This window comes from Zootoca vivipara, chromosome 13 (genome assembly GCF_963506605.1).
Source record: "Zootoca vivipara chromosome 13, rZooViv1.1, whole genome shotgun sequence".
NCBI lineage: Eukaryota > Metazoa > Chordata > Lepidosauria > Squamata > Lacertidae > Zootoca > Zootoca vivipara.
Genome location: NC_083288.1, coordinates 24,315,998 through 24,335,869, shown reverse-complemented (window position 1 = coordinate 24,335,869; position 19,872 = coordinate 24,315,998). Strand labels below are relative to the sequence as shown.

The 19,872-nt window shown below is 44.7% G+C and overlaps 1 protein-coding gene across 2 annotated transcripts in view; it reads right to left on the bottom strand.

The window, feature by feature from the left end:
* Positions 1-10,843: 10,843 nt before the first annotated feature.
* The window catches only part of SMARCE1 (SWI/SNF related, matrix associated, actin dependent regulator of chromatin, subfamily e, member 1), a 30,726-nt gene continuing 21,697 nt past the window's right edge, over positions 10,844-19,872 (bottom strand). For both annotated transcript variants that reach the window (XM_035135524.2, XM_035135525.2), the window contains exons 9-11: positions 18,334-18,435; positions 14,960-15,170; positions 10,844-12,730 (exon numbers count right to left, since the gene is read on the bottom strand). In XM_035135524.2, the coding sequence (XP_034991415.1) occupies positions 12,519-12,730; positions 14,960-15,170; positions 18,334-18,435 (525 nt within the window). In that variant the 3' untranslated portion in view covers positions 10,844-12,518. The remainder of the gene's footprint in view (positions 12,731-14,959; positions 15,171-18,333; positions 18,436-19,872) is intronic.

Sequence of the window (19,872 nt, the reverse complement as noted above, 5' to 3'; positions counted from 1 at the left end):
TCCACAGGGCGGGTGCCACTACCAAGAAGGCCCTCTGCCTGGTTCCCTGTAGGAAAATTCAGAGGAGTGCAAATTTCAAAGGACTCTTACTGTTCCTTAAATGCATTTATTGCCACATTGTCACTTGCTGAAAGCGACTTACAATTGTGTAAGCAGCTGGATGGCTGTGTTCTGGTCCTCACATTGTTTTGTGTATTGGGTAGGTTTACTTTTAAATGTCAGCTGAGAGTTTCTACAGCATCCCTATGAGGGCCTCCCCCCTCCGCAAGGGGCTACTTCCCCCTGCCCCACCTGTCCAGGGACAGCTCTGCATTCAGGTACTGTTGTTGTTGTTTAGTCGTTTAGTCGTGTCCGACTCTTCGTGACCCCATGGACCATAGCACGCCAGGCACTCCTGTCTTCCACTGCCTCCCGCAGTTTGGTCAAACTCATGTTCGTAGCTTCGAGAACACTGTCCAACCATCTTGTCCTCTGTCGTCCCCTTCTCCTAGTGCCCTCAATCTTTCCCAACATCAGGGTCTTTTCCAAGGATTCTTCTCTTCTCATGAGGTGGCCAAAGTATTGGAGCCTCAGCTTCACGATCTGTCCTTCCAGGGAGCACTCAGGGCTGATTTCCTTAAGAATGGATAGGTTTGATCTTCTAGCAGTCCATGGGACTCTCAAGAGTCTCCTCCAGCACCATAATTCAAAAGCATCAATTCTTCGGCGATCAGCCTTCTTTATTGTCCAGCTCTCACTTCCATACATCACTACTGGGAAAACCATAGCTTTAACTATACGGACCTTTGTCGGCAAGGTGATGTCTCTGCTTTTTAAGATGCTGTCTAGGTTTGTCATTGCTTTTCTCCCAAGAAGCAGGCGTCTTTTAATTTCGTGACTGCTGTCACCATCTGCAGTGATCAAGGAGCCCAAGAAAGTAAAATCTCTCACTGCCTCCATTTCTTCCCTTTCTATTTGCCAGGAGGTGATGGGACCGGTGGCCATGATCTTGGTTTTTTTGATGTTGAGCTTCAGACCATATTTTGCGCTCTCCTCTTTCACCCTCATTAAAAGGTTCTTTAATTCCTCCTCGCTTTCTGCCATCAAGGTTGTGTCATCTGCATATCTGAGGTTGTTGATATTTCTTCCGGCAATCTTAATTCCGGCTTGGGATTCATCTAGTCCAGCCTTTCGCATGATGAATTCTGCATATAAGTTAAATAAGCAGGGAGACAATATACAACCTTGTCGTACTCCTTTCCCAATTTTGAACCAATCAGTTGTTCCATATCCAGTTCTAACTGTAGCTTCTTGTCCCACATAGAGATTTCTCAGGAGACAGATGAGGTGATCAGGCACTCCCATTTCTTTAAGAACTTGCCCTTCATGGATCAATGCCTTGTCGTGGCGAAGGGGCTTTGAATAACTCGGAGAAGCTATGAGCTATGCCATGCAGGGCCACCCAAGATGGACAGGTCATAGTGGAGAGTTTTGACTAAACGTGATCCACCTGGAGAAGGAACTGGCAAGCCACTCCAGTATCCCTGCCAAGAAAACTCCATGGACAAAGGCATTCAGGTACATGAGATGACAATTCTCTCTGCCCTTCGTTCATACTGCAAAGTGAGGACACCGTGGCAACCGCATGGAGCCACATGTGTATGTGTTCCCCTCAGTAGCCCAAACCTCACAGCCTTGCAAAACAAGAAGCCACTTCAAAAGGGCTGCTAGAAAGGTCAAAGGAGGGGCTGTGAGAACGAAAGCAGAGGGGAAGAGGGAAGCAAAAAGACAGAGACACAGCAAGAAAGATCAAAAGTGAGGAGGGAGAGTATAGGCTCCGTGGGCACTAATACTATTGCCCTCTTCAATTTCCCCATTAATTAGGGCAGTGTCAACCCTACGCTTAAAAGAAGTAAACACCCGAGTTAAACTTCTGCACCAAAGCGACAAACAACATGTTGCCTGGGAGAAAACCCCGTCTCCCCCTACCCAAATTCAGCTCCGTGTGAATTCCCTATGTCCAGAATGCGTCATGAGACTTGGCTCTCTCTAGAAGAGAAGGGTGCTTTAATAATAAATAATAATAATAATAATAATAATAATAATAATAATAATAATAATAATAATACATTTATTATTTATACCCCGCCCATCTAGCTGGGCTTCCCCAGCCACTCTGGGCGGCTTCCAACAGAATATTAAAATACAACAATCTATTAAACATTAAAAGCCTCCCTAAACAGGGCTGCCTTCAGATGTCTTCTAAAAGTCTGGTAGTTGTTTTTCTCTTTGACATCTGGTGGGAGGGCGTCAAAGGCCCTCTGCCTGGTTCCCTGTAACTTGGCTTCTCGCAGCGAGGGAACCGCCAGAAGGCCCTCAGCACTGGACCTCAGTGTCCAGGCAGAACGATGGGGGTGGAGACGCTCCTTCGGATATCAATGGGCACATGTGGCGTAATGGTTAGAGTGTCGGACTGTGGCCCCGGGAGACCAGGGTTCAAATCCCCACTCCGCCATAAAGCTCGCTGAGTGACCTTGGGCCAGTCGCAGGCTCTCCGCCTACCTTGCAGGGCTGTCGTGGCTAGGACAAAATGGGGAGTGGGAGGAGAACGACGTACACCACCTCGAGCTCCTTGGAGGAAAAGGTGTGATATAAATGGGACAAGGACAAGGGTGAAGTTCACAAGAAAATTAAATCAAGCTGTGTCCAATCCCAAGCCCGGGTTGGTGATGGTTGCGAGATCCTGGATTGTTTGTTTTCAATGTGGTTTTGCAGGCTTTGGCGCTGCTTGTTCACATTGCATCTCTGAATCAACCACAACACTCGCATGCTTGTTAACCGGGAGGCCACCTTCTTCCTGCATTGAGCGTGTCATGCTGGAGACAGGTATGCTTGTTAAAAACAGACTTCTTATTGAGGTGGGTAGGCTGCAGGGTGGCCAGAGGTAAAAGAAGACAGGGCTGCTGCCAGCGCCATCGTAAGGGTCTTTTGCACCCTAGGCAAACACGCCGCCTCTTCCCTCGTAATGTAGCAATACATTTTAGTGATGTAAGATGGAAAAGACAATGTATAATTTTCTGACATTGATTATAAATTTCCATTTTTTAAATCCATGCCATCTAAACTCAATGCCTCAAATTAACTCAAACCATTACAACGTAACCTGTTTTATTCATTTCCCTTGCTGTAGTTGAAAACTCACATTCTTATATTTTAGATTACTGTAATCCGAAATTGTCGAAAGAAAGAAAGAAAGAAAGAAAGAAAGGGCACTGAGTAGCCAGTAAATACATTTTAAAGAGAATTCATAGGACTCAGCTACATTAGTCAAAAAACAGCGCTTTGAATTCGTTATAAACCTGCAACACCAGATGGCGCCCAAGAACAAAGGAATTTCCTATGCAATTCTTACACAGTTTTTTTCTTTCGTTATAATGATTTAATTTCTGACTTATTTATAGCGTCCCGTCCCCCCCATGTGTAGATCCACCCATAGACATAGTTGGTCTTGTTAAAATGGCAGAGGGGGAAATACTAAGAATGTGATAAGGTTTGTTGATTTCATAAATTCTCATTAAGTTTTTTTTAAAAATCTTTTTTTCACATGCTTATTAAAGGTACAGGATCCTTGCCATCTCTGCCCACTTGGCCACTGTCGTACCTTCATTTTGGGCCAGTTCACTCATTCTGCACACTGATGAGTGATTGAGCTAAACAAACAGTTCCGTTCTTTACTGCTGAATTGGAACAAACAGCTATCTGCAGAAAACTCGATAGCTGTTTGGTTCAAATTCAGCGGTAAACTGTGGGTCTTCCTGGGGGAAAGCAATGGGACAATTGGAACTTTGGATGAGCCCCTACTTGTGACTGACCTAAGTTTGCCAACAAATACAAATTCTGTGTCATACATGGCTGGCACTTAAATAATATACAGTAGAGAGCATCTTGGTATGCCGGGTATACATTCGGGACAATCCCTTCCTGTAGTTTTGTGAAAAAGGGTTTTCTAAATGTGTTCAGAAACAATTGTCAACATTCCCGCAGGTGTTTTAGAGTAGGGCTTGCCAGAATAAGTAACAAAGTCAAGGTCTGCTCGAAATGCTTTTGCATTTTGACAAACGGTTAGGAGAATGGCTCACTGATCACCGCCAGAAGGAGATGGTGTGCATATACCGGTAGTTATGAGATTGACAAGGCAGCTCTATCTGTTTGTTTCCAGTGCCCTCCTGTGGGTTTGCTGTGAAACAGCAAGCTCTTCTCAGCTTCCCTTGGATCTAAAACTATATGAAGTTATGTGAAGTAGCAGGCATGTGTCCCGACGCCACTGCGGGCTTAAGTGGAGAATCGTTTTGACGGAGAGCGTGTATTCATATGTTTTGATTTCACCTGCCCTTGCACTCCCATGCCCCCAACTAAACCCCCTCACCATCGTCTACCCCAAAAGGTGTGTTTGCATTGCTTTAGTAATGAATGCAGTAATTGTTTACGAATTAACTGTTGATTATAACAAAGTCATTTCCGCCAGAACCCTACCCTCTTTCTGCCCCCTTTTTATTTATTTTTTCCCCACATGCATAAATCTGAAAGCACACAAATTAAATGCACACGAATTGTGGGCTTACTGTACACAAAATACATCACTCAGAACAATACGAAAGAAGCATCTGCTTGGCCCCTGTGAGAAACAGGATGTGGAACTAGACCACTGTTTCCCAAACTTGGGTCTCCTGCTGTTTTTGGCCTACAACTCCCATCATCCCTGACCACAGGTCCTGCTAGCTAGGGATGATGGGAGTTGTAGTCCAAAAACAGCTGAAGACCCAAGTTTGGGAAACTCTGGCCTGGCCTTGCAGGGTTCTTCTGTCAGGGCCTGCCCTGCCGTGAGGCAGTTGTTTTACTTGGCAGATGCTAGGGATGGAACAGGGGCAGCAGCTCTCTGCCTTCTCCTCTGAACCCCCTAAGCTAGTCTGCCGCCTTCAGGTTTGGTAGAAGTTTCTCTCCTAAAGGTTCTCTTCCTGCTAAACAGGAAGATTCAGCTACTAGTCCCATGAGGTTTGGTACATGGAATTGGAGTGTGGGTAGGAATGGGCAATTCTGTCAGTTACCATTTATCTCAGTTTCTCTCTCTCACACACACACCCAGAATCTTTTGCCTGCAAAATAATAATAATAATAATAATAATAATAATAATAATAATAATAATAATAATATTGTTTTGACAAGCCTACTCTGATGCTTAGAAAGCTGATGTAATTATAATCTGCTTCAGTATTTTAACTGTTGTATGTTTTAAAGTAGGGCTGTATATTTTTCCTGATTTTATCACTTTACTGTTTTGTAAACTGCTTCGAGAGTGTGTTTCCCCCGCAGTCAAATAATAATAATAATAATAATAATAATAATAATAATAATAATAATAATTATTATTTCTACTCTGCCCATCTGGCTGGGTTTTCCAGGCTACTCTGTTGTGTATTAATTTTATCAAATGAAAATAAATAAACACATTTTTTTCCCAACCTTAAATTCAGTTCTCCACAATTCTTCTTTAAGCTCTCATGAAAATTCGCTGGCACTTTAGAGCGAATTCCTCCTAATATACACATTTGGTGTGTGTGCCATTTTTCCCAATCTACTCATTTCTTGCAAAGCAGTGCCCCCAAATAGAATGCATTTTGGTCTGCTTATTTTCACTAATATTTGCATTTTTGTGCACGCTTTCCTATATGCATTTTTGGACCCATTACAGTCATACCTTGGTTTAAGTATGCTTCGGTTTTAGTACTTTCAGTTTAAGTACTCCTCGGACCCGTCTGGAACGAATTAATCCACTTTCCATTACTTTCAGTGGGAAAGTTCACTTCAGGTTAAGTACGCTTCAGGTTAAGTACGGACTTCCAGAACCAATTACACTCATACTTCGGGTTAAGTACGCTTCAGGTTGAGTACTCCGCAGACCCGTCTGGAACGGATTAATCCTCTTTCCATTACTTTCAATGGGAAAGTTCGCTTCAGGTTAAGTACGGACTTCCGGAACCAACTATGTACTTAAACTGAGGTACCACTGTACTTGGCCGGAGAATTGCATTGTGGCTTTCGGAGATGTGTGGGTTTCGAAGGACAGTTTTGCCTTAGTTTGCAAATTTGTTTCAGAAAGCGCAAATGTGGGAGAACTGTATTACGCCTTTGCATGTGCAATGGATCTATTTCTCCGGCATCCCTGGGTGGTAGGGGTGCTGCAGGCACCAGAATCTTCTTTTCCTGTGGCAACAAAATGGTTTTGGATTGCCTTAGTATTGTGTTCTTGAGCTCCGGGGATTTTAGCAGGCATTGCCCACACGCCTTTAAGCCTACCTGATCTAAGGCGTGCCCTGCAAAATACCAGGCTACTTATGTGGGACAGGCACTTAAGTGGCAGGCCAGCCTCGGAGAGCCAGCTTGCGTCTGCGTACAATGATCTTTAACCACCGTTACAACAGCGCCAGCCCATCACCGGCACGAACACATCCATGACTCATCTGACAAGTTGATCTCGTGTTACTGAGCGTGGCGACTTAGCGGCTTAGCTGTTCACTTGGTTGGTTTCATCCAAGCAGATTCTCCAAGATTCAGGCTACTCCGTTTCACCACTTCTATTGTGGGGGCAAATTAACAAGACGTGTTACTTCTCCCCTTTCACACAACACGCCCTTTTGCAGCAAGACATTCTGTCTTTGCCGCTAATTACTGTTAATTAAAACCTGCCATGAGAATTTGGGCACCTGTTGAAAACCCAAAATGGCTTTGAATGGGAGGTGAGTGGGAATTAAAACCTTTGCACAATCAAGGTGGTTACACTGCAGAGGCATGCAAATCCTTGATTTCAGCTCTGTGGCAGAGCATCCGCTTTGCAATTAGAATCAGAATCATAGAACCATAGAATTGTAGAGTTTGATGGGGTCCCCGGGGCCATCTAGTCCAACCCCTGCATCCTGCCCACAGCCATCCCGGTGGGGCAGGGGGCTCGAACTACCAACCTTCTGGTTAACGGCCAGATGCACTGACCTAGTGTTGCCAGTTCAATCCCCAGAATCTCCAGGTAGGCCTGGGACCTCCTGGAGAGCTTCTGCCAATCGGTGCAGACAATATTGAGCTTGATGGACCAATGGCCTGGCTCAGTACAAAGCAGCGTCCTGTCTTTGTAGAAGACAAGCTGTTGTTTTCAGTCTAGGATTGTAACATGCACACAAGTTATCCATTTCAGTAGAAAAGCGTCACAATGAAAGCACAGGAGAAAATTGGGCAGCAAGGCGGGTGAGGTGGGGTGGGAGAGAAGCATGTTACATTTTTTTGGTAATAAGATCACCAATCAAATCGCACCCTTTCCCCTAATAATCTGTCTCTGTACAATAAAGTTTGGCTGTCTTTTTCTGGAAGTGTGAGTCTTGCTCGTCGGAGGCTTCGAAAATAGATTTCTCTGGCCAGAGAAACAAAGCACAAAAATACCTTTGCGAGAGAATCGTTTGCTTCCGGCAGGCTGAATTTAAGGCAAAGGTGGGACTGAGACTGAGACCGTGGCTTGGCTCGTGAATAGCTGACGGTTGCTTCCCCCTCCCTTAAAGTTTATATGAGCATGTGCAAAATGCCTTGCATTGAAAGGGCAACTACCCCACACAATATAACCTCCAGGCAGGTTTAGGAATCTGCAATACTCAGTTTAGAAATTAAGCTGTTTCCCCCCTTGGAGACTCAGAGCCATCCAGGCACTGACTTATGTATTGGGATCAGGGCCGGCTTACCCATAGGCGCTAGCGGTGCGGGGCACCCGAGTGCCAGGCTCTTAGGGGCTCCAGGCTGAGAGTCCGGGGATTCAAGAGCCAGGCCAGCCGACAGCCCCTGTCGAGCACAGCAGAGCCTGTCGGAGTGCCACAGGCTTTTCTGCTGTGGGCACTGAGGCAGCTGGCCGTCTCCACCCCTGGGGGTTTCCCAGGCTGGTGGCTCCCACCACTCCTCTTCTGACACGCCTGACATTGGAGGAGAGGGAGAATGTTGGCAGCTTCTTGTTTGAGAGGAACACATAGGCAAAGATCTAGCGGAGGAAACAACTGCTTCTCCACCCTCTGTATATATCACAATATAGGAACACAGGAAACTGCCTTATACAGAGACCAGCAGTCCACCCAGCTTAATATTGTCTACACTGACTGGCAGCAGCTTTCCTGAGTTTCAGGCAAGGGATTTTCCCAGCCCCACCTGGAGATGCCAGGGACTGAACCAGGAACCTTCTGCATGCAAAACAAAAATGAAGTAGTGCTGAGCTACAAACCTTCCCTCAAATTAAGCCACACAATCCTCTGCAGAGCGTTTCCCATGTGAATCTGCACTTTGATCTCGGCCAATTTCACATAACTGGTTTCAGCCCCAATGGCAAAGCTAACTGAATGCCAACAGAGAGAGAGATGCACATTGCAATCGCCGTAAGAGGCCTTGGGTTCTTTGTAATTTTATCTTTTGTTCTTAATCCGAGTGGACGCTTTGCGGTTCCACCAGATTCATCCGAATGAAGGAAGGTCCTAAACGGAGTTCAGTATATGCATGGCAAATGATGTTCCGACTTATGCACCGAAGACACAAGATAACGACGAAAGCATGTTGCAACAGGGCAACCTGTGCATTGGGTGGAGAGCATGCTCACGGGACTTTGATGGTGTGGATTTTAACCGTCTCCGGGAGCCAAGTCCTCCTGGGGATTTCACATCGGAACACACAAGCTCCGAAAGTTACCGTGGGCAATGTTACGGAAAATCATTTGCTCCCCACCCAACCGCTAAGCGAGCAGGTGTGCAAAACGGTGGAGCTTGGGCTTAGAGGCTCTTACAAGAAAAAAAACACAAACGAAAGCATTTTAAAGCATCAGAAGCGACTCGAGACACACCAGGGCCAGCTGCCAAGAGCAGCAGCAACAGAGAGGCAGTGTGGTCCAATGGTTAGAGCAGGCTTCACCAGCCCGGTGCCTCCAGATGTCTTGGGCTACAACTCTCATCGGCTCTGGCTAGCTGCTAGCATGTGCTGGTATGAGTTGTAGAGCAAAAAGTGTCAAGGACACCAGATTGGCAAAGGCTGGGTTAGAGCTCACCAGGCAACGACTGGAGGGCCAGCTTCAAATCCTTGCTTAGCCATGAAGCTTACAGGGTGATCTTAGTCCAGTTCTCCTTTTTCTCTGCCTGACCTACCTCACAGGGTGGTTGTGAGGATTAAGTGAGGGGGACCAGGTTTGTTGCCTTGAGCTCTTTGCAAGGAAAAGCAGGGCATAAAATAAGTGTTCAATATGCTCATCTCTCAGGGGGAGAAGTGTCCTTAACTAGTTTTGCAGGTTCTCTAGATCAGGGGCAGCCAACTCCCGAGACTGCGATCTATTCACAGAGTTAAAAACTGGCAGTGATCTACCCCATTTTTGGGAGTTCAGGTCAAAGTTGAGATTATTTTAGGAGGGAGGAAGGCCCATTTTTGGAGGGTTCGGGTCCAAGTTGTTGAGTTTTTTCAGGGAGGTGGTAAAATGTTGAGGGTTTTTTAGGGGAGCCACAGTTGTTCAGCTTCTTTGTGGGGAGCCAATGATCTACCAGTGATCTACCACAGATGTCCAGTGATCTACAGGTAGATCACGATCTACCTGTTGGACATGCCTGCTCTAGATGGTTGTCCATGTTGGCACAGAGGCCACAAACTTGCTGGTCCCCTGGGGCTCATGCTCCATGCCCCCCCCCCACCTGACAGTTGCTGACCCACATCTCTCATTCCCAAGATTCCCTGCCAAAGTTCTGATGTATTTGTAACCAACTAAGAAAGAACTAAATTGTCCCCGCCGTCTCTACAGGTGCAGGGGTACATCATTAGGGCAGTCCTGAATATTATTTCATTTAGAATTTTTTTGGGGTGTGTGTGTGAAAATATGGGAATTGAAATATTCCTCAGAAATCCCTTCAATTGAGATTAAATTTGATTTTTTTGATCTTGCTCGCTGCCACGGTTTTCCCGATCTGTTGTTGGTTTGGGACCATTTCCCTTCAAAGTTACTGCTTCTTGGATTATTCCTGTGTAGGATGACTTGGTTGTAAGAGGGAGAGGTGAGCGCATTGCAGATTTGGTTAACTGGTGAGATCAGTGAAGGCAAACTAAGGAGGAAGGCAGCAAATAAAAAAGGTGGGATACATATAATCCGTGCAGGTAAATGTACAGTCAAGCATTTGCCAAAAAGGAGGAAGACACTGCCCTTTCCAAATCCCCAAAGTAGCTTTGGCTCAGCCAGCTTCCTGCTGCACTAGCTAGCTAGCTTTCTTACTTATTTTTACATTCCTATCTTCTCTTTCAAGGTGGCAAATATGTTTTCTCCTCTCCCTATTGTATCTTCATAACCCCCTTGTGATGTAGGTTGAGATGACTGGCCAATGGGGATCTGAAGCCAGGTCTCCCAAGCTGCTTACATATCATATCTTTAAAGCACCCCTCCCCACAAAGACCCCTGGGAACTATAGCTCTGTGAAGGGGTAAACTATAATTCCCATGCTTCTTTGGAGAGGATGTGCTTTCAATGTGTTGTAGTCGTACCTTGGTTCTCGAACACCTTGTGACTCGAACGTTTTGGCTTCCAAACACCACAAACCCAGGAGTAAGTGTTCCGGTTTGCGAACGTTTTTTTTGGAAGCCGAACGTCCAACGTTGCTTTGTATTGGGGCAGGAAGCTCCTGCAGCCAATCAGAAGCCGCATCTTGGTTTTTGAATGTTTTCAGAAGTCAAACAGACTTCCGGAACGGATTCCATTCGAGAACCAAGGTACGACTGTACAGGCATGCTGGAAGGAGTTCAAGCTTTTTTTTTTTTTTAAAAAAAAAAGATGGTTCTCTTCAGAGTTTTATTCCCCCTCCTTTGGGGGACGGACGGAATGGAACCAGTGCTTTATAACAAATCTGAGACAAGTACAGACCGCTACCACCTTCCCATTTTCTTAAAACATGTTTTAGTTTATTACATGAAAAACCATTTAAAACAGAACAAAGAGTTTTTAAAAAAACAAAACAAAACAAAACCCACCATAAATCCTTAAACCAACAACGGATTAGGAGACACTCACAAAAAGACTGGCGTTGCCTTCCCTTAAAGTTACTAATTTATTTTTTAATCCTCTGAGAAGACGTCTGTGGAGGGCAACCCTGAAGCAGAATTCTCAGACAGCCTGCGTTTAACAAGGAAAACAAATAACTTGGTGGTGCTGTAAAGGATCCAAAGAGCTCGCTGCAACTCCCAAAGGGCTGTCTGACATGAATTGCTTGCATGGTGCCGTGGTAGCACAGCGCAGCGTGGGAGGGGAAACGCTCTGACAAGCTTCAAACAACTGCCTTGGATTTGTGTTCCACCACCGCCTTTGCATCAAATCGTTCTCAGGAAAGGGATCAAGGAACATCAAAATGGCGGTGCTGGGGGAATCCCTCACGGATCCCACATCGCTGGATAGAGCCCCAAGGCTTAACGAAGCTGTATAATGCAGTTGCATTTTCAGTGGGAAGGGCCTTAATCACCATGTGCCTGGGGAGAAACTGCATTCTGGTTTAAGGCCTTTCTCACATTTCAGACTTCTGAAATATTACATTTCATCCCCGTCTCTTTTCAGTGTTGGAAAGTCAGCTTTTCTTTTACAGACAATGAAAAAGGGGGACGTTAAGAGCAAAGAAAGTGTCCTGCAAATGTAGCTCTTATCCAGATCTTTCCATGCTATTTTCATGCAAAGTTGTATAAGGATTTCCCTAACAGGTTATTTAAAAAAAACAAAACTAGTTTAAAACTATGAGGTGTGTGTGTGTGTGTTTTTTTTTTAAGTGTTTGGATAGAGAGGAAATAAAACAAGAAGGGTGTTTAAAAACAAGCTCAGAAATGCAGTTTTGTGGAACAGGAAACTTCCTTTCTTCACAAAAACGAATGGCAATGTAATTTTGCAGGAAGGAAGTTTGTGCTATTCACTGATAACCAATTTTCAATTATATCTGAAAGAAATGGAAGTCTGGAGTATCAGTTCCACACACAATTTTAAATAATGTGAAAGAGGGAGAGTGAATTTGGCAGAACTTATAACTTAACAATCTGATTCGAAGTTGCCAAGTCTCCGACTGAGAACAAAGGGATTATTCGAATATGTGGCTGCTTCTCTAAAACATTCTATAACATTTCCCCGGAAAGAGGGCATAAGGAAAATTTTAAAAAAGCAAATCATAGAGCAAAATTGCTTCCTTGAGAGAGAAGAGTGACAAAGGTGTTGTGGATTATGATGCAGCTGTGTGCGAACTGTGATCTGCTTCTGTGCCAACTGATCGCTCTAAATCCATTCATGACCCCTGGATATCTGATGTTACAAAAAGTTAAAATGCCCAGTAACCATTTGGTGGTGACCAATATACAAAACATGAAATGATACCAAGAAGAACCTACATACCACCTCTTTTCTTTCCCATGCTGTTAATCTTTTGTTTTTGTTTTAAAAAAGGGAGATGCATGAAAAGTAGCTATATATTTATTCTTTCTTTTCACTCTCTTCCGGAACCACCGGGTCAGCTGGGGGTTCTTCGACCATGGCGCTGTTGCTTTCGGAGCCGGTGTTGCTGTCGCTCGTTCCTTCCTCTGCCATGCTTTCGACTCCTTCCTGGCCGCTCTCCTTGTCTTCTGGAGTGGATGTCCCTTCACCGTTTTGCTGGCTCTCGATGGTTTCTTCCGCAGGAGGCTCCTCTGCCATAGAAACAAGTTTGCCAGTGAGATTTCCCCTCCTTTGAATTTAGAAAGCTTTTCAAGCACAACAATAGGCGTCTAAACAATGCATGGCATGCCCAGAAAGAAAACAAAACAAAGCAATCCTGTCTTAAGAGTTGCTATGCGTAAGATGGGTATTGTTTGTAGATTCTTGGGGCAATCATTGGCTTGTAGAGCCTAGGTTGTGTAACAACCAAGTATATACAAAGGGGAATTAATATTTGGTAATTTGGCAGACTGGTTACTTATCACAGGGATATGGCTTAGTAATCATATTAAACAAGATATGGAAATTCAGAAACTGTTTTAATCACAGTTTCCCCAAATCCCCCACCTTCAATTCCACCTCTCTAACTGGCCTGCTGCTTCCCTTTACTGAAAATGTGCAGCCACCTCTCCAACCATTGGCCGGACTGCTATGATGTCATGGAATGAGCATTCTGACGGCGAAGGAGTTGATCTGCCAGTACAAGGGCTTAGGGGCAGAAAGGGCTGTGAATTGTTGTTGGGAAGATGTGGGGAAAGGTGAGGAGGCATCACTATAGCCATGGCAATCAACTGCTGGGCTGAGTGAATGAATGAAGGGGGAGTGTGCAGTACAACGGGGAACCGATTCAAGGAAGTCCAATTCTACACAAAATCTTTCCCTTACTGACATATTTCTTTGCAGGGTGTTGGCACAGCCTAGTTCTTGCCTTCCTTCTGCCCCAAATTACGGTAAGCTGTGAGCTCAATCAGGATGGCAGAGAGGCAGAAGTGCTTTCGTGGTTTGCACAAAAAGGGGCAATCCCTACCAACTCCACCCCTCCTAGCTCCAAGGAGTGCAAAATAAAATAACAACAACAATAACAATAATAATAATAATACCCCGCCCATCTGGCTGGGTTTCCTCAACCATTCTGGCTGCAGCCCCTGCTGCCTGGCTGCATAACCCTTCCAACTGTATCAGAGCTTTATTAGTCGTATTCTTATTTTAATAACTTTTTTTTAATTGAGCTTTATAAATAAGGATCAGAGGAATAATAAATGATACAAATAAATAGACCAAGTCTCATGTCATTTGTGTATCACAAAAGGAGCATAATAAATCTGCAGTGATATCTACAGCATATGGTTCATTATTAGTGGTCAATGTGCAAGTTCCTGGTTTGTGAAGTGGTTTAAGCAAAAACAATAAAAAGGGGAAACAGGACAGAACAGAATTAACATTCAACATCGCATACCCAAATACCTAATCAGGAGTCCTGGTGGTTGTGCTTAGATTAAGAATGAGCAATAGTCATTTTTCCTCTTATGTTACCAATGAAACAATATAACTCTATCTGAGTTATGAGCAAGGACGAAAGGAGCAGGCCTACTATTTCCCCATAGATTTCCCTGGAGCTCATTCTTTCAGTCCTCGTAGCACAGTTGGTAGAGCATGAGACTCTTAATCTCAGGGCCGTGGGTTCAAGCCCCATGTTGGGCAAAATATTCCTGCATTACAGGGGGTTGGACAAGAGGACTCTTGTGGCCCCTTCCAACTCTACAATTCTATGATGCTAGGATTTTTTTGGGGGGGGGGGCTCTGCACTCTCTCCCAACAAGGAAAGCATGTAAGGAAACGTGGTTTCTCACTGAGAGCTTTGTTTCCCCCTGGCTGTGGGCTGGAGTGGGAACTAGTTGTTACAAAGCCTCAACCCTAAGGGGCCCCTCATAGGTAGACTTGTTTTCCATTGAACTATCAGCTGCTGAATATTGCTTTGGAGCAGCTCCACAGACCCAGAGGCATAAATTGAGGAAGAAGCCCTGCTCTGGGCACCTCCACTTCAAGGCTCTTACCCAGCCTAACTACACATAGTTCGGAAAAGTTATTCCTCTTTTTTCCTAATAGAAGAGGAAACCTTGTTCTGAATGAAAGTCTGGCTGTATCGTAAATGGCAATTAAAGACAAGCCCTGGTTATTAAGTTCAGTCTTCCTCGCACCTGTGTCACCAGACGTGGCTGTAACCTGGTCCCTCAGTGATGCGCAAGACACGGAAAAAGGGAAGCCACTGGTTGATGGGGGAGCCTATTAAAACTCAACTGTGCTACTTGATACAGACTTCAGATCCTTTAAGAAAAGCTTAAAACAGCAGAACTTCTCCCGACCGCGGCTACATGCCCCCCTCATCCACCACTGCTGCTTCAAGGGAAGCTCCCCAACACCTGGGCTTTCCACACAATTACCTGCTTCCATCGGAGTGCTCCCCTCTTCTTTCTTCTCCTCTGCCTTGCTGGCAGCTTGCTCCTCCTCGGCGCTTGTGCTGTTCTGATTGCGCTCGGCTTGCTCCGCGGCCTCCTTCTCCCTCTCCTCCTGCCGCTTGCGGGCCTGCTCCTCGGCCTGAGCGATTTCGGCCGCTATCTTCTCCATGTCCACCTCCACCTTCAGGCTGCACAGCTGGATGTGGGGAAGAGGAAAAAAATCACACGCCACTTTTAAAATCCAGGTCCTCTCATCATCTTGGGGCTGCAGGCTCAAGTCCTGTCTCCCCTCCATGGAGTCACTAGGCAGCCTTAGGCACGGCATTTTCTCCCAACTTCAGTCTCCCCTCCCTCCAATATGCAATAAGGGAATCATACATACAGCAGAAATAAGGTGCACAATATGTATGAATAAATCACACTGTAGGTGTGATTCATTTACACTATCTTAGATAAATATCTTAGCACAGAATCAAAGCCAAAACCCAACATTTGAGGCAACGACAAGCCATCTGTGCTTGCAAAACTCAGAAACTATTATTCCTAAGAACCAACCAGCTTTGTGTGTTTCAGTTGTAGCTTACAAAAAAACCTTTAAAATTAATTTGAACTAGTCCGATCTATCACTGCTTGGTTCCGGTAGTGGGAATAGTCCAGGTTCGCATCTTTATTTAAACAGGATTGGTAAGATTCCTGTTGGGAAGTGCTGGGACCACATTATAGATTAATTTATCGGGGGGAAATCCTGTGGGGCTTGGTAGGGTAGCACAGCCAGCGCTGCATTCACAGCCATAGCATTCGTGGCAGCCAGGGAAGAAGTTATGGGGAGAGAGGCAGGGGAAACATTCCCCTTCACTGAGTCAGCTCCCAGGCTGGAACAGCAAAGCACCCCAGGCTGGCCCTGTGACTGCCATGTGATGGGTCTACACAGGAGCCACCGCTAGCAGTTTCTGCTTGCCTGGTGTTTGGGCATGAGCACTAGGACACTCCTGACCAGCAGGGCTTCCCCACCTATGGTGGAGCTCCAGCAGAGCCACGCAGGGCAGAGGGATACCTCCGCTCCATTCAAAGACCCTCTGGTACAGAAAACTGTGTGTGTGGATTGCTTCGCTCACATACCAGAGACAAAAAGCTGGCTGTTTTTTTCTGGGGTACGCAGGGGTACGCATACCCCTAAACATTTTGTGAATCTGAGTTTGGCCTCATTGAGGGGCAGTATTTCAAGATGAGTTGGAAAATGAGAGTACCCCTAAACATTATTTTAGGAAAAAAAGCACTGTTTCCAGCCACGGTTTACTATAAAAAGACCTACTGCGTCAGGTTTTGAAGATTCTCTTACCCATAAATGGTTCTGTTTGTGGAACAGATTTTACACACGCCCCTCTGACACATTAAGCTGGGATTACGATGGGAGTTTTTATATTTCCGTCACTGCTGTAGTTATGTGGTGAACCGCTTTGTGTGGAAAAGTGACATGCATTGTTTTTTTGGATGTCGTCATTCCAATGAGAATCTGAATTTCACACCTTCAGTTTTCAACAGCATGCTCCAACAGCCAGACTCCAACTCCCTAACCCTTCCCTGTATAGTTTCAGCTAGTCAGGACGGGTCGTAGTACCAAAACGGAATCACTTCCCCTTGTCAAGCAACCATTTCATTAATAAAAGGAACCTGGCCAGCAACAATGAGTGTGCAGTCTAGTTTGGGATGTTATGTTGGGCTGGAACAAAAGTAAATAGTTAGCCGATCAGAAGGTCGGCGGTTCGAATCCCCGCGATGGGGTGAGCTCCAGGGACTGGGTATGTTGGAGGTGAGCCATCATGTCCATTCCACGTTGAATATTGTGAGCCACATTGAATCTTAAAAGCTGAGATGGGACTTGTTTTCAGAGAGGTGATTAATATGCCTGGGCCTCAGACTAAGGTGCGTTGGGCTCACGAGAGAATGCTCTCCCACTGACAATATTCCTACACATAGTAAGCTAGGAGGTTAGTGAGACACCCAGCATGTTAGTGAGAAGATCTTCTATTTGAAGGTATATCCAGCAATCTGAGTCTTCTTCTCCGCAAACTGCCTTAGCTAGCTCTCATGAGGAAAGTCTGTGGACTCTTTGGCCTGTATTTATTTTGCCTTGGAACTAGACTACCGGTGCAAGATGCCATTTCCCCTTTGCTCCTTCCCAACCTGTGTACAGTAATACATCTGGTTACGAACCATCCTCCTTACACACGCTTCGGGTTATGAGCTCCACTAACCCGGAAGTAGATGCTCCTGGTTGCGACCTTTGGAGGCCCCACTGGTGAAAGCGCGCCTCAGGATAAAAACGGTTTCAAGTTTAGAACGGACCTCTGGAATGAATTAAGTTCGTAACCAGAGGTACCACTGTACTGGGAGGCACAATATTTAGAAAAGGTGAAGCCTTGCTTCGAAGGAAACTAAACCTACCCTAGGGCTGATATGCAGCAGAAGCTCATTCCCTAGGCTTTCCAGACAAAAGAGCTCATGGGACCGGATGGACTTAGTAGTACAAAGTGTTATAAAACGGCAATGGCAGAGGATTTCAGCTCTCCCTCCTCTTTGTTTTGGGGAGTCATACATCAGCCCTTGACTGAGAAAGCCGACTAGTCCATGTGTTGTAAATTTTAAGGCTATATATATATATATATATATATATATATATATATATATATATATATAAAATAATAATTGTTCATAAAGATGCACATGAATGTACAGGCACATGTCTGAAGCAGCACAGGAAGACAGGCCTGACTGACACCATTTTGACTCTCTCTGACCAGAATCACACACACATTTCCACATGACTTATCAACATGGGAGCCATAATCCTGTAAGCCGGAGGCTCTGCCAACTGGACATTTCCCCATAAATGGTGCCAGACTACTAGCCATCTCATTCACAATGGAAGACTCCTCCGAAAAAAAGATAGTGATCAACTTTTAGGAAACTGTTAATTTCTCTTTGTGTTTAGGAATTCACACCTGGGAGGGGTGAGAGGAGGACTGGGAGAGGTGTAAAAGGTGCTCAGATTTCTACCTTGAACCCTCCCTTTTTGTGAGGTATTGATTACGTAGCTGTGATGTAGGAATGATGTATTGGGGGTGTTTCTGGGTGATGGGAAAACTGATAAAAGTGGAGGTTCTCTTTTGTTCTGGGTTCATTCCTTGTTCTCCTGCGTGAGGGGAAGGACCCTGTTGCAACAGCAAAAATAAAAGGCTTTGCTTCTCAAAATTCTCTGGTTGGCCTCTGTTATATTCTCCGACCGATGGAGAACCCCATAAGGGCAGATTTTTGCTTATTTCACATGGAACAAACAGAAAAGCTCTGCAGAACCCTACCCTCTTTAGTTCATTGTTAAAGGATTCTGTACTCTCCAGGAACTTCCTTTTCTTGTCCTGGTGGCGTTCTTCTATCTGCAGGAGCTCAGCTTCTAGTTTCCGCTGTGAGTGGAAAATCAGATTACAAAGTGAGCACATAGATGTAACACGACACACACAACACACGTTAATTCAAATGTTCATGCAAAATACTGCTATATTTGAGAGCGGGGAATTTGAAGAAAAATATGCAGATCCTCTACTTTGAAATAAAAGCAGATGATTTCAGAAACAAAATGAGGCCAAGTAATGTGAACGATTTTATTCCATTGGCAAACACCTCCCAAGAAATCCTTGCCACTCTTTCGCCTGTGGACCATTTCAAACATCCCTCTGCCTGAGACTTGTAAGAATGGTTAGAGACGAGGCCTCTTCATGGGATCATAATTCCAAAGAACCATATTTGGAGATGTGTGTATGTGGGAAGGTTTAAGACTGTAGTATAATCACGTCCTTAATTTCTGCTAACCAGGAGGTGAAGTTTATTTTTGGCAGCACACCAGCATGCCTCAAACGCTTAACGAACAGGTTATTACGCTCCAGCCCCAAGCTTAAAGACATTGCAAATGGCTGTAAAAATGCTAATTTATCTGTGCTTTAAAATCTCTCCATACCTCTCCATATACATGCACACATGCCTGACTGCTTGAACGCTAAGATCCATATTTTACAAGACCTTCTAATATCAATCGAGTGTGTCCTGGTGACATTTCCATTTGTGTGCAGAGATGGTCCACACACCTGTGAACTCTTTCCCAATAGATTTGTCAGCCTGAATACATTTGGAAGGTGTTAGTTTTAGCCACACAGTTCAGAAGGTGAAATGCTATTTTGAATTTAGTTTTAATATGCACATATGCTGCCTCTTGAAGTATACAAAGGAATTCTCAAGGTGTCCTCATAGCTACCCATGGACTTATTGGTGGTGGGTCCAACACTGTGGAACCAACAGTTCAGGATCAGGTATTATACAGTTGCGCTAAAAAGAGGTGGTCCATTTTACATTCTTAAAACATCAATGACTTCCCTTCTTCTCTTTCCATAGTTCATTTTACATATCATACATCCCTGCATATTATACAAAAACTATAACTTTCAGTATTCCATTATTGCATCCATCAAAACTTATTTACACTGTTGAATTTATCTTAATGCTGCCAACTTTTTCAGCTGTACACAATAATTTCCCATCTATTCAATAAACGTTTTCCAATCTTCTCTAAAGGTATGTTCTTCTTGTTCTCTTATTCTTTATGTTAAGTCTGCAAGTTGTACATATTCTGTCAACTAAAGTTGCCATTCTTCTTTGGTAGGGACCTCACTTGTTTTCCATTTTGGGGCTAATAAAACACAGGCCACAGTAGTAGCATACATAAATAACATTTTTTGACACCTGGGAATTTCAGTCTGAATTACCCCCAACAGAAAGGACTCTGTTTTTTTGGGGGGGGAGGGGGAAGTAATTTTAAACATTTTTTCCAATTCATTATGGATCAGTTC